Here is a 14,631-nt window from a genome sequence, read left to right as displayed (position 1 = left end):
TCCAGCAAAACAAAAATTTCTGAAAGATTCATGAGAGAAATCTCACTGATTACTATAGGTCATTTGCCTCTATTTGGAAGGCAAAAAAGACTCTCTCTTCCCCAAGAAAGGTACAAAAAGGCTCTGGTTTATAGCTCTAATTGGATACATTACTGCTACATAGGACTTTTTTTTTTTTTTTTTTTTTAAATAGGAGAACTTTTTTCAGAAGAACATGATTTTATTTATACTGAGCATGATAAACTACTCAGTTCAAGCACCCTAACCTTTTGACAGGGTAAATAAATTGACTTGTACTTAGGGTAATGACATTAGTATCCAACTATGCAGGCTCGCTATTTTTCGTCATTTGTATTCTTTCTAATCTTAAATGACCATCTTAACCATTCCATCACTAAGATAATTACAAAAGGCAGAGATTTTGTGCAACAGACTTAAAGAACATGGAGTACTTAGCTAGCTAACTTTCATAAAAGGAATGGAACATTGCCAGTATTTCTGCCAACATACTTAATGAAATGAGGCTTAGACAGAACTCCTGGCTTTCAACTGCAAACAAAGACACTACTTAGAATATATTACATTTTCATTAAAAAGTCTTCTCTTGTAAAACTATCTGGAAAGGGAACCGTCTCTAGATCTTGTGCTCACAACATGTACCTCATTACAATACAGCTGTTCCTTCATTTCCAAGTACAGCCTAACATGCAAACCATGCTAAAGACCCTTTAAAATGGTACAAGCAGGACACCCGTTTAAAATTTTTCAATTTATATTATATTTATATTGTACATGGTTTCCTACCAAACTGTATTAAAAGCAATTGGGCTTCTCTTTTTTTTTTTTGTTTTTTTCTTGTGGAAGTATGAAGGTGTGTGAGAAAGGATACCACAGGTAGAGTAAAGTATTAAAATGAAATGGGATGGTATTTACTTGTTGGCACACTAATTAACATGGAATCCACTTTTTAAAGAAATACCATTTCTACGTGACTCCTAGAGGAGATTCCCCACCCTCCCCCACAAATCAACATGGGGGGGAAGTCTTATTTTGGATTCAAGTACCAACTGGGGTAGGTGGCTGCTGAGGCTCTGGTATGGGGCCCAGAGCTAAAACCGCATCTGCTCTGGGCTGGGCTGGCTGAAGCCATGTGGCAAGTGGCACACAACAGGGGGAGCACAGGGGAGACAGAACAGTGAGGGGGAGAGGGAAGGACAAGGGACATCTGTGGGGAGGGCATATGGGAAAGACCTGAAGTGTGTGCAAGGCTCAGGGGAGTTTGGGGGAGATTGAAGCCAGTCAATCCTCCCTACCCACCCCCCTCTACCACTTAACTTCTGCCTCAGCTGTGACTCCAACCAAGACCCCAACCTAACCTGGAGCTGCAACCATTGTTTTTGCCTCGCTGCCTGCCCCAGAGCCAGAGATCCTGCAGAAGGTAATCAGGGTTGAGGAAGGGGCAAGTGCCTGAGGAGTGGGCAGGGGCTAGGGGAGGCAGGCAGACAACAGGCATGGGAAGGCAAGGGGCTGGACATCTAGACATCTGCCTCCCACCCCTACACTGCTTTTCTTGCTGCAGCGGTTGTGGGGGATAAATTTAAGATTACCCCCCTCCCCCCAATAATTAGATTCTATACATGGAAAATTATGAGAAATGTATCATTTTCCATGCATAGAATGTAACTGGGGGGTGGCTTAGTTTCATCTAAAATTCAAAATAGTCTTGGATGTAGGTAAATATGGTAGTAATGCATAAAAGGAAGAACACTGCATAACAATTTTTTTGGTATGTTCACATGATCACAGCTGGAGATTGAGTACCTCAAACCTACTAAAAGAATATGGGATACTATGACCATGTCTATACAACAGTTTTATCAGCCCCAGCAACACTACCTCCAAACGTGCTAGTCTACTCTGGGCACAATGCCTCCTAAACCAAACACCGTGAGGCCATTGCCAAAGACGCAGGCTAATTGACATTGTTACTCAACAATTAACCTGCCTGAATGGTGTCAAGGATTTTTTCCAGTGTTTTCCCAAGGACAGAGGTAAGACTGACTGGCCTAAAGCTATCCAGCTCATCCCTTCTCCCCTTCTTAAAAATGGGCACCATGTTGGCATGTTTCCAAGTAAAACGTCAACTCACCCAGTATGATATCTTATTGTCATTACAAGCACCCTTTCAAAGCTGACCATTCATCATTTTTCAAAATCTTAAGTCTGCTATTTCTCCACAGTGTTGATACAACCTATTAAGCAGCTCCTTCCCATACTACCCCATTCATTAATCTGTCTCAAAACTCCGACCTGAAAACATCATCATCAGTAGAAATTGGACTATACTGTCACTTCTAATTTATGATCCTTCTCTGGCAAGTTTTCTAATAACATTACTTAAATTCTGTTGAGAACTTTGCAATGTAGACAAGGACTTGCTCTTAACATCACATATTGTTTCACGGCAGCCCAATGGTGTCAGCCTACCTAGCTAATAATGAAGTCTTGAGAAAGCTATATAGACATTTAAAAATACTTTGTTTTCACAGCTGACATTCAATAAACCAATTGTTGTACATAAGCAATAGAAATGCCTGTAGAAATAAATGTATTATAAGCATTTTATATCCCCCGTGCTCCTATTGGGCTCCTTTGGTTACTGGAGAGCCAAATTAAACAGATCAACCGAATTTTCACTTGAATATTTAAACTTACTATTGACCATAGTATTAGAGATTTCTAGGTGATATAAAATAACCTTTTACAGGTTTGATTCTCATTTCGTCTCATTTGGCAGGTACACTCCTGTTCATAAGGTAATTATCTCCCACAAAATAGTTTAGGAACATGATAAAGAATAGTGAAGACCAAATTAAAAGACTTCCTTACTTTGACCTTTTCTATGAATAAAATTTAAAATCAATCTAAATTCCAAGAGGAAAGTAAGCCACTGAACTCTAGATAATGAACAAACTTTTCAGGTAGCTAAGCCTGCAACTAGCTGGAAACCTCAACTGATGCATGAGGTTAAACAAACAAAAAGGGGGAAAAAAATTACACCAGCTTGGAGCTTTGACTATCTTTGTTTTATCAGTACTGCAGATCATGTGGCTAGTTCAAGTGTTGGCATATTTCCAGAGACTGACAATATCTCTTGTAACAATGGCTTGTGTGTTTTGCTAACATACACTGTAAATTAAAATGTTCTCCAAACTCTACCTTGTTGTTTTGCAGTAAACAGCATATCTAAATACAGAAAAAATCTTTTAGTACTGCTTCTTGACAAACTTACAATTCCTCTTAAATCAGGATTTATCAAGCTGTAAATCACCAAATAAGTTGGTTAAGAAAAAAATTTATAAAAATTAAGGCATCTAATACGAGCTTAGTAGAAAAACCATCCAGGGTACATATGAATACCTAATAGTTAATACTGATCCACTACTTAATGAAAAGTTTGGTTTTGGTTAAACAAAAACAAGATACTTTCTAACAAGCCTGTTCTACTTCCATACTTACTTATGTAACAGACTGTAACAGAAGGGATACTCAGCCATAGAGGGTGTGTCCCACTGTGAGCCAAAACTAAGCTGAGCCTGGGAGTTTTTTTTGTCCCCTTGAGGACACCAGAACAAAAGGCTTGGAGCAATTCTGCCTTCAGGCCCTGGAAATACAGTCCCTTTCAGAGCCCCAGAGCTCTGTGGCCAGGAGGAGCGACCACCAGGGTCTAGTGCAGAAGGGTGGCCCTTGGGAACAGCTGGGGAGCTGAGAGAGGGACAAACTACAGTGAGGAGACTGTAGGGATCTCGCTGGGGGGCAAAGTGATGGAAGCAGGTGCATCACAAATAGGTCCAGGGAGGTGATATTTCCCCTCCATGGCACTGGTGAGGCTGCAGCTGGAGTACTGCATCCAATTTTGGGCACCATATTTCAGGAGGGATGTGGATAACCTTGCGAGGGTCCAGAAAAGGGCCATTCATATGGTTAGGGTCTTGCAGGTAAGGCCCTGTGAGGAGAGATTGAGAGACCTGGATCTCTTCAGCCTTCATAAGAGAAGGATGAGAGGTGATCTTGTGGCAAATCTACAAATTCATTGCGGGGGACAGCAAGGGATAGGGAAGCACCCAGGGCTGGGAGTTGGTACTTGTAGTGGACTCCCACATGGGGGGCCTTGAGTGAGTTAACCTGCAGGAAAGTAGGCCCATCAGCCCTGTCTGAGGGGCAGAAAGGGATGTCATGGGGAGGAGGGTGTTTGTGTATTATAGGAGGCAAAGGCACCAGCCATCAGTAGGAGTAGAGCCCCAGGGCCACTGAGGGAGCTCCCAATGCACCCACATCTGACTGATTACTCTTGCCTGAACTAAGCTGACATCAAGACAACAGCAGTCAATCGAAAGACTTATTTTGGGTGTCTACATCAGACCTACCAGGACTGTAATTTTAAACAAAAATTGGGGTATTTGTGTTTTGGTTCTTTTGGGTTTTGGACGCATGTAAGGTTGCCTTGCTGTATGGGGAATGGACCTACTGTTGCCACAGCTCCACCAGGTGTGTGATCACCTACCTATGTGTGTACATAAGTTGTTACACAGTTATATATATAAGCATTGAGTTCATTAGTTTTATCCCATAAGTTAACTGAGTTATGAATTAAACCTCAGAATAGGGAGCAATGTATAAATACAAGTGTAAATATATGTATGTATGCATGTAAATATCTGAATATAAATTAATATGTACATAATAACTATTGTAAAGAGTTACCTATTCTGTCAGAGTGCTGCTACAGGAGGTATCCCCATACTGGGATCCTCTTGAGGTTCCTTGTTAGTCCAGAGGAACCAAAAGGACAGGTCTAGCTGGTGCCCCAGGGTCCCACAAAATGCCACTGGCAGTGGTTATGACCCCTCAGTGGGGTGTTACACTTGAAACAAACCTCAGTAAATTTTATAGAAAATTGAAGTCCAAAGCTGTTCTCTCAAATTCATATACTACAGTACTCCTACACAGAACTTGTGAAATACATTAATTCTGTGGATGTCTCAACTACTATAAAATGGTTATTAATTTATGACCTGCTATACTATCATGAGCCATTGTTTGCTGGCATTACATAAATAGGAACTTATGATCAGGGTGACATTGTATCTTGTCACACAGCAAAATCAGGGAATTAGCTCCTTCAAAAGGTTGTAGCCTGTATGGACTTTGCTCTTTTGAAAGAAGCAATTTTTAAAAATGGCTCAAGTGTAATTAACTACATTTTGAAAAACTCATTATGAGATGGCGCTTCATCCAATAGTATCTTGTGATTTATGGACAACATGGCACCAGGTTGGAGCTCATCTGGAAAAAACTCATGAGACTGTGAAATGGAAAGAAACCCAACAAAATACGTGAAGTTATGCTGCATGGAAAAACAAGTTTGAATGACAATTTAAAGAAAGACAGGATTTGTTCCTCAGCCATACCAAGAAAAAGGTAGCTTTCAGCCACCTTAGTGTGTCTTCTGATTGCACAAAAGCTCTGAGGTTAGGACAGCCTTCTTGCATAATTTAAAAATGAACCTCTAGGTACCTTAACTGGTGGCTGCTAGAATGTACCACCTGGGCAATTTTTTTCTAAATGGGATGGTATACTAGTCCTCTTCTCCATTTTTCTTTTACCCTTTCAGACTTCTGCAAAGTCCCACTTCCAAAACAACTCCAATCACAATGTTGGGAAGGAAAAGGTCAGCCAGAAGCAACTGGTTGAAAGTCAGCTGTGTCAGCTTTACACTAATCCAACGTTTCATTACATCAGGATAGTCTACAAATGCTCTGAGATTTAAGGTCACCTGTGCTGAGCTAGTGCAAACTGAACTAACTGTAACCATTTTTTAGACAGAAAGAAAGAAATGATTTATGGGGAGTGTCGTTTCCACAGAGCAAGAGCTTCTATTATCAATGCTAGGTTTAGTAAATCTACTGTACATCTACAGAGCCATTTAGATTATTTACCATTCTACCACAACATTACTAGCAATGAAAATAAGCAAGGTCAGTCAAAAAAAAAAAAAAAAGGATTGAAAATATGGCCTTAGACATAAAGGATACTCTTCACTGTTACGGATATCAACCACTAGCAGTTTTGGCTTGCTAGATTTGGTTTTTTTGGTAGGTGTTTTGAAATGGCTGGGTCCAGTCAGTTCACATAAATCAATCAGATCTTCTGCTGATATCCGTGGTGATACCTCTGCCTTCAGATCATCCAACTTGATAGGGTCCCTAGACTTTAAGACGGAAAAACAAAATAATCTTAAAAATGACTCAGCCAATCAGATACTTACGACATTCTCTGTAGATTCTCCTTCATACAACACTCTTACAGTATAAAGAAAGTCAAGTACTACAGTGAAAAGATCATTTCCTACAACTCCAAAGAACTTTGATGCAAGTTTTTGATATTATTCTTTGTACATAATTCACCTGACAAATTTAGCTCTATTTTCCATTTGTATATTATAGGCAGCCCTCGCACTTACAGTGGGTTACATTCCTGGAAAAGGTGCTGTAAGTCGAAACGATGCAAGTCAAATCTGACTTTCCCATAGAAATAGTGTTATAATAGGGGGTTACATTCCTGACCAAGGGCCTGATGCCCACCTTTTTATAGAAAAGACCATAAACACCATATTTAAATCAACTATAAATGATATACAGTGTACCGTACAAACCATTCTGAAGTGTACTGTATATAAATCGATTAAACAGGGCAATAGAGTAACTAATCGCATAAAATTTTATTTAATCAGAAGGTGAAGGAACACCATCAGGGTCATGGAAGTCAGAAGGGCTTCTTTGGGGAGATTTTGGGGAGACTTAGGGCCACTTGATGGCTTTTTGAGAAACTGATTCAGGGATGTTTATTTTGCTGCCCTCTTTTTCTCATTGTAAATTTCCCTGTAGTGCCCAACTGTAAGGATTCAGCAGCGTAAGTAATAACATGGGTGTAAGTAGCAGAGCACCGCAAGTGTGAATTGCCCTAAGTTGAAATGCCGTAAGTCGAGGACTGCCTGTGCTCTTAAACGTTGCGAGTGTGCCCTTCATAACTGCCTGATGAACAGCTAGCAGAACAAATTTTGTATCTGGTTTGTTCACGAAGTACTCATTGTGGCTGAAATCCTCATCCCCACCACCCACTGTATGTAAGGTAAAGTGGCTGTACATACTCTGAATCTCACCCTCCACTGAACCCCACCAACCTCATCACCAGAAGCAGACTTCCTATGGCCCAAAACACATTGAATGAATTCAGACCAGGCTGAGACAAAAAATGTAAAACCTGCCAACATATCTTCACCACTCCCACAATAACTACACCCCACAACAGAACCATCACCAACACTGGATCTTACACCTGCACCACCAGAAATGTAATACATCTCATCCAATGAACTACAAGCCCTGATAGAACATATGTAGGAGAAGCCAACCAGCAACTGTGTACCAGAATGAATGCACACCAAAAATCTATCAAAGATAAAAATACCCAATTACCTGTGGGGTACATTTCTCACAAGAAAACCACTCTTTTCAATCTCTCAGTTCTAATTCTCAAGGGGAATTTACAAAACACCTTTTACAGATAAGCCTATGAACTTCACTTCATAAATCTACTGGATATAATAAAAATCATGGACTAAAAAGAGATACTGGATTTATGGCACATTATAACCTGCCTGCCCTCTGATAACCCAAGGTAACCTGTCTGCATTTTTACCAGCTATATTCTTCTATCACCAGTTCTACACTCTCCCTTCCCCCATCTGTCTCACACCTATCGTCTTCCACCCCTCTGATCCTTACTGCCAGGCACCTGCATTTTCACAGACCTGTATTTTGGCTTTTATTCTGCCCAGGAGAGTACACAATTCACTAGCAGATTCTCTATATGCCTGAAGAAGGGTGTTTGTTCTTCACAAGTTTTTGGGCACAAATTTCCAACTATTTAGTTGGTCTAATAAAAGATAATCACTTCTACCCAAAGAACCTTGTTAGCTTATTTGCACTTGATAATTTTCTCTGTGAATATCTTTACAAAACCCCAGCAAGTGTTAGTTTTATTTTCTATCAATCAAATTTACAAACAAGGAACTGTAATGGGACCATCGCAGAAGATAGGAAAATCTATTCTTCATTAATAACTTGGAGAATAAGATTTAGCAATACTTAGCAAATTTGCAGATGACACCAAGCTGGGTGGGGGTGCAGATCCTTTGGAGAACAGGATTAGAATTCAGAATGACCTTGATAAACTGGAAAAGTGGTCTGAAATTAATTTGAATTACATTCAATAGACAAGTGAATGGATTGGAGAATGTCTAGTAAGAACTGCAGTACTATAGAGAAGGACCTGGAGTCAGTGGACACAAGGTAAATGAGGAAACAGTGTGCTTTTATTACCAAGCTCCCCCACCCCCACCTACCCTTTCCCCATCCAAACAAAAACACACACACACAAAAGCATACTGGGCTATATTAGCAGGAATGCCATCTCCAAATCAAGTTAAATAATCCAATCCTTCCCATCTATTTGGCACCAGTGAGGCCTCACCTGGAGTTCTATGTCCAATTTCGAGAACCACACCAAGAAAATTGTGTTCAAATTAGAGAGTTCAGAAGAGAGCAACAAAAGTGTACAAAGGATTAGAAACGTGACTTATGAGAAAAGGTCAGAAGAACTGGGTTTGTTATCATCTGGAGAAGAGAAGATTGAGGGAGGGATTTGATAACAGTCTTCAAATACCTGAAGGGTAGTATAAACAGGGTGGTGATGCACTTTTTTCCTTGTCTGCAGAGGATAGGACAAGGAGTAATGGTTTGAAAATAAGACCACAAAGGTTGGCTATTAGGAAGAATGCGCTCACTATGAAGCTAATTAAGAACTGAACAGATTACTTAAAAAGGTCATGGAATCTTCAGTCTTGGAAGCTGTTAACTGCAGGTTAAACAAACATTTGTCCAGAATAGCTTAAATAGGGCTAGTCCTGCCTTGAGCACGGGGTTGGACTAGATATCCTCATGAGGTTTCTTCCAGCCCTATTTTTCTATGATTCTATGATCATCCAAAGATGAAGCCTGGTGGAATTTTTTCAATAAAATATTACTTATAATTGGAGTATTAGGTTTTGTGTGTTTTTTTTTTAAATGAATTATATTACAAGGTCTCTTCAATGCAGAAGAGCTAGCCTCACTCAATCCGCTCCATCCCACCAGAAAAAGCATGAAAAAAGGTGAAACATGCCCCCCCCCCCCCATCGAATGAACTTCAAACTGTGTAAAAAATCTGAGGATTGCCATCTTGAAAATTCCAGCTGATCTAGCAGTAAATGGTGAGACAGCCACGGATCTAAATTAACACAATGGTGCATGTTGTGGAGGCATAGCAGTGGTTGCTACTACGCAGAGTCACCCTCCTCACTGTGCCAGGTCCAAAAACCTTGCTGCACAAGTCTCCCCCGGGGAGTCTACAGCTGGCTGTCCTGCTTCCTGAAGAACACCTGCAAGGCTGGTGTAAGGATGCCACCACCCAGGCACTGGTCTCTGTTAGGGCTCTGTGCAGCCTCAGGCACACAGACCCTGCAAATCTTGGGGTTGCTGCTTTGCCCACAGGTAATATTGCTAGGTGCCTCATTCAGTCTGAAGCACCCCAAGCATAAACCTCAGGTCGTACTGGAGGAACATAAAACAGACAAACTCCACTATCCAATCTTGGAGCAAAAAGGTGCACCTCTCTGCCTCCACAGTACCATGTAAAGGCATGCTGTAAACCGATACTTCTATTGATGTGGGGGGGTGGGGAAGAGGGAAGGAGGGTAGAACAAGAAAGTCAGAATATACAGTCTTGGACATAATCATCCTTTTAAAATGTGTCTGGCCTAGACATAAATCCTAACTCCTGTCTAGTTTCCAAGTCTTTACTTACAGAAAGTCATCCAGACAGCAGCCTGGAAGCACGTAGCTTGTTGCTTTCAAAATGTCTGCCACAAGGAAAAAAGTGTGTTCCCCGCTCCCCTCAGGAATTTATCTGGCCAGTTCACCTGGTTGACCAGCCTGAACCAAAAAGAGAGACAGATCCACCTGGAATGACCCAAGGGAGAGGCAGAGAGAGAGGGACTTCACACACAACATCTGTAACATCACCTCTGCATAGGACTGAACAGGCATGAGTTAGATTATTTTTACCACCAAGCATTCCTCACACAGCAAATCTTCTGTGGATAATAGGACTCTATGGAGAAGTCTTGACACTTCTGCTTCAAGTGCTACCCTCAACTTTTCAAAAAACCCACTTCTAAGAAAACATTTTCCCCCACACTAAAATGCAGGCCAGTTTGAGATGCTTAATGCACCACTGAACTGTGCTTTAATGTACTCTTTTGAGACCATATGACTTCTTCCCTTTCCCCACAACAACTGCTGTGTCTAGCTAGTACTGAAATTCATAGAGAGCTGGTCTGCATAATATTCCAGGGAATTAGTCAAGCATGCAGGTTGGCACCATGGAGCTCAGTTTACTCTAAGTTTATCCCTGTAGTGGAGATTTGCCTGCTAATACTGGGGCTAAATTTGGCTTTGTGCAATTGTTGTGCTCCTATTGTGCCCAAGGTCAAACAGGGGCAAAAGCTGTTTATAAAACTTTTGAGTGCACAGCTGTTTCTAGTGACTTATTCCGGTTGGCCTGAAGACATGGCTTGCAAAACAGCAGCGATCTGCTACAACGAACATCTTCCGGAAGGTCTTTTGGTTGCTGTTTTAATTATCAACCTTGGAAAATGTTGTGCTAATTTAAAAAAATCTATTTCCTCAAGATTTCCAGATGTAAAACATGATGGACTGCACAGAATAATAGGGCTTAGGTGTAAAATACAATTTTGAAAGTTAAAAATCAAACCATGTCCCTATGTTTTTCAGAAAGTTAAAATGTAGGACCTCATCAAGGAGTATTCAGGGAATGAAAATTTCACACTTAGAGAAAAAGGAGTTATAGTACATAGTATCATCTTTGCCATTTAGTATCAGACAATCCAAGCATTAATTCAAGTAATCATGGTGCTAACTCTAGGTCTTGCTTCAGCAATGTGTTGGAAGCTTTTTTTCATCTTATGGAATCTATTAATTTTCTATTAAAATGTTTCAGATTGGACATTATGGTTTTGCCATAAGTACAGAGATAATTACATTAATGAGCTGTGGAGACAAGAAAGGTGAAATTCAGCTGTACAAAATAAAGACTTGGTTGTGGTATGACCTTAACCAACCTATGTGCGGCCTCCATATAACCCTATGCTATGAAACAGGATATCAAAAAAGTTTAAATTATAGGCAGTGTCTGCTACACTAAAGGGAAGATGCTTAACCTATCAAACTAATATGTCTGCTGGGTTTTATGATCTTCAGGACAAAGAAATTTTGAACTCTGTCACCACAATTATCAGATGTAGCCACAACAGGGAATTTCCTCCTCTATTTAGAATAGTATAGCATGCAATTGTTTATGATAGCAAAGACATCTGATTTCTAACTAATGCACTAATTATTTAACTAAAACTGATAAATACTCAAAATAAGATCCTTTTTATAAATACAATACAGTTGGGAACACATTGTCCAAATCATTTTGCCATCATATAGTTTAGTCTTAAAAGAAGTTTGCAGGAATTGGTGGGTTGAAGGGGAAGAGAGAAAGACCAAGGTGGAGCTCTTTGGATAAAATTCAGATACAGAACATTGTATCAGAAGCCCACCTCTGGGAACAATATAAAGCAGGAACTCTTACCACCCAGAAAAGTGATGAGGGAGGAGGAAGACTGGAGAACATGTGTGTGCACTTGCTGGGCTAAAGTCATTCACCCTCCGCCCATGAGACAACAGCATTTTCCTAAAGTAGTGCTATAAGTCAACTGGGGAGGGCTGAGTCTGCTGCAGTGCTGAAGGTTCCAAGTTCAAATCCAGAGAATGAGGTACAATGGGAGCATAGAAATTGGACAGCTTTATATAACCATTTAAAAACAAACACACCCTTTTCTTTAAAATTACATACAAAACTACTTTAAAATAATGTTTTAAGTTGTAAAATTAGACAGTTAAGCTGCTGACAGATGTGAAAAAAATCCTGTGCATTACTGGAAGATGCAGCACATTAGTTCAACCCAGCTCCTCAGCAACTGTACAGACTGAGCACCTCAATGGGGCTTTTTAGCATTTTTATCTAGAGCTAATTCAATCAGCTCTTAGATAAATGTGCCAAAAAAGCCCTGTTGAAGCACTCAATCTATATAGACATTGGGTTAGCTGGGTCAAACTAAAACAATGCCTCTTCTGGGCATGCACTGGGCTCAGCATGGGAGCACGTGAAGTTTAAAGTAAAGCATTGTTTTGTGGGGCTTTTTATGTGTGTAAGCCACCATTATGTAGGACATGCTAGAAGAGATTATGCATGCAGTCTTTACTTGGTCCCCATGCACATTTGCATTCAAGAGTCTTTAAACTACCACATCCCACTTTTACTTTGCTTAATTCGCCACACAGAATCAATGCAACAGGGAAAGCATTAATGTCCACACAAATAAATATGCCATCTTCACACTTTTCTAGTATAAATCATAGTGGTCAATTATGCGGTCAAGATAGATACATTTGCTGTCCCCAAAAACAGAGAGGCAATAAGTGTTCTATTTGTAAAAGACTCATTTTTGACTAATCACTAAGGCAAATTCAATCCAACTGAAACAAAATCAAGATGGAAATATTCATCTGTAAAGTTGACAAATCATATTTATTATACCTTCTCTTCCTTTTTGATCTAGCATGCCCAGTTACTGCTAGTACTGTATCAAAAGCCTATACTCTAGCACATAAGGTTTGTATATAAAAGGTGTGGCCTTTAACCCACCCATAGCTTTGAAGGAAATAGAAGTGCTGAAACAATTCTTTCTTCTGAAGCTATTTTTATTAGTCATTTCCTTCCTTCCTCCAAGACTTGACCAAATGAGAACATGCTTTAAAAAGCAATATTTCTATCACCCCTATGTAAAACGGCCTTTTTTCACTATCTATACTGGTCCTTAATCAGCTGTACTGGATGTCTTCACTATTGCACATCCACGTGGGAAGATCATTATAGGGACTTTCTAATAAAAAAAAAAAAAATGAGGAGAGGAATGCTGTACACATATTCAACTAGCTTTAGCAACTGAGTTTGGAAAGTTCTGACTGAGGCAACCAAGCTTATTCAGCTTCTCCTCAGTCAATTCCTAGCTGCACTATTTGACTATATATGCTTCTTTAATCACTTCTGCTTTTCTCTAGGATTTTGTAATTTTGCAATACACTACAACTTTGATTTGCTTTTCATTCAATTTCATTTCAGTTTCTCAATTGTTCAATTTTACCATTTTCACTCCTGTTTTTGTCGCGTCTCATTTCATGATTGAAGTTTTCATTTAGAGTTAAAACAGGCAAAGACCACTTAATGTTGTTTCAGAACAATTTTAAGGAGGTAACATCATAGGAAATTAGGGCTGGAAAGGACCTCACAAGGTCCTTTAATCCAGCCTGCTGCTGAATGCAGGATCATTCCTCTGTAAGTGATCACAGCCAAGTGTCTGGCCAACCTGCTCTTGAAAATTTCCAAGGATTCTACAGTTTCTTCATGTAACCTCAGTACTGCAGTTTAGCCATTCACTTCCCAGTTTGTATTTGTGCACAGAACTATTAGAAAGCATTGTTTCAGCACCTCTATTTCCTTCAAAGCTATGGGTAGATTAAAGGCCATTAGCCATTAGTCATGTAACCTCCTCCCTAGCTGTTTTGACCCTTATGGTCAGAAAGTTCCTTCTAATCTATACCCTAATTCTCTTTGCTGTCACTTGAAGCCATTGCTCCTATTCCTGCAGCCTACAGCTATAGAGAAAAGCCCATCTTCATCCTCTTTATAATCACCCTTCAAGTATTTAAAGACTTATCAAATCCCTCTTCAGTCTTCTTTTCTTCAGACCAAATAACCCTAGTCTTTTCAGACTTTCCCTGTAAGTCTTCCTTCCCAGGCATCTAATCATTTTTGCCACTCTGTGCTGGACTTCTCCCAAACTGTCTACATTCTTCTTGAAAGGTGGGGCCCAAATCCAATTTGCAAGCAACTTTCTTGTTAAACATAATCCAGGACTCTGTTGGCTTTTTTTTTTTGGTAATAAGAGTAAACTTTAACTGAAGTTTATGGTCTATTGGAACCACCAGATCCTTCTCTGCAGTACTGCAGTTTAGCCATTCACTTCCCAGTCTGTATTTGTGCACAGAACTATTCTGCCCCAAGTGCAGGATTTTGCACTTTTTTTGTTCTTATCATATTTCATCTGATTGATTGATTTGATTCATTTTTCCTAGGATCCAGAATGACTAGATTGATTGACCTACCCACCTGAGTGTCTTCAATTCCACCCAGCTTGGTGTCATCCACCAATTTTCTAAATGTGCACTCCATCCCATCATCCAAATATTTAATGAAGATGTTGAACAATACCAGATCCAGGACAGACTCCCAGGGAACCCCACATGATATGTCCTCCTAACTAGACAATGAGTCACAGAT

General features: G+C 40.0%; 1 protein-coding gene across 8 annotated transcripts in view; it reads right to left on the bottom strand.

Annotated features, from left to right (window-relative positions):
• The window catches only part of TBCK (TBC1 domain containing kinase), a 181,428-nt gene that overhangs the window by 22,000 nt on the left and 144,797 nt on the right, over positions 1-14,631 (bottom strand). For 7 of the 8 annotated variants that reach the window (XR_016440822.1, XM_090036745.1, XM_090036750.1 and 4 more), the window contains one exon: positions 6,096-6,271. The exons of the other annotated variant lie outside the window; for it this stretch is intronic. Coding sequence is in view for 6 of the 7 variants with exons in the window: in XM_090036745.1 (XP_089892871.1) it covers positions 6,096-6,271 (176 nt within the window). In the remaining variant the exon portion in view is untranslated. The remainder of the gene's footprint in view (positions 1-6,095; positions 6,272-14,631) is intronic. 8 annotated transcript variants of the gene reach the window in all.

This window comes from Crocodylus siamensis, chromosome 2 (assembly GCF_052110815.1).
Source record: "Crocodylus siamensis isolate JL-2025a chromosome 2, ASM5211081v1, whole genome shotgun sequence".
NCBI lineage: Eukaryota > Metazoa > Chordata > Crocodylia > Crocodylidae > Crocodylus > Crocodylus siamensis.
The sequence above is the reverse complement of the archived record's forward strand: the minus strand, read 5'-3'. Positions and strand labels throughout refer to the sequence as shown.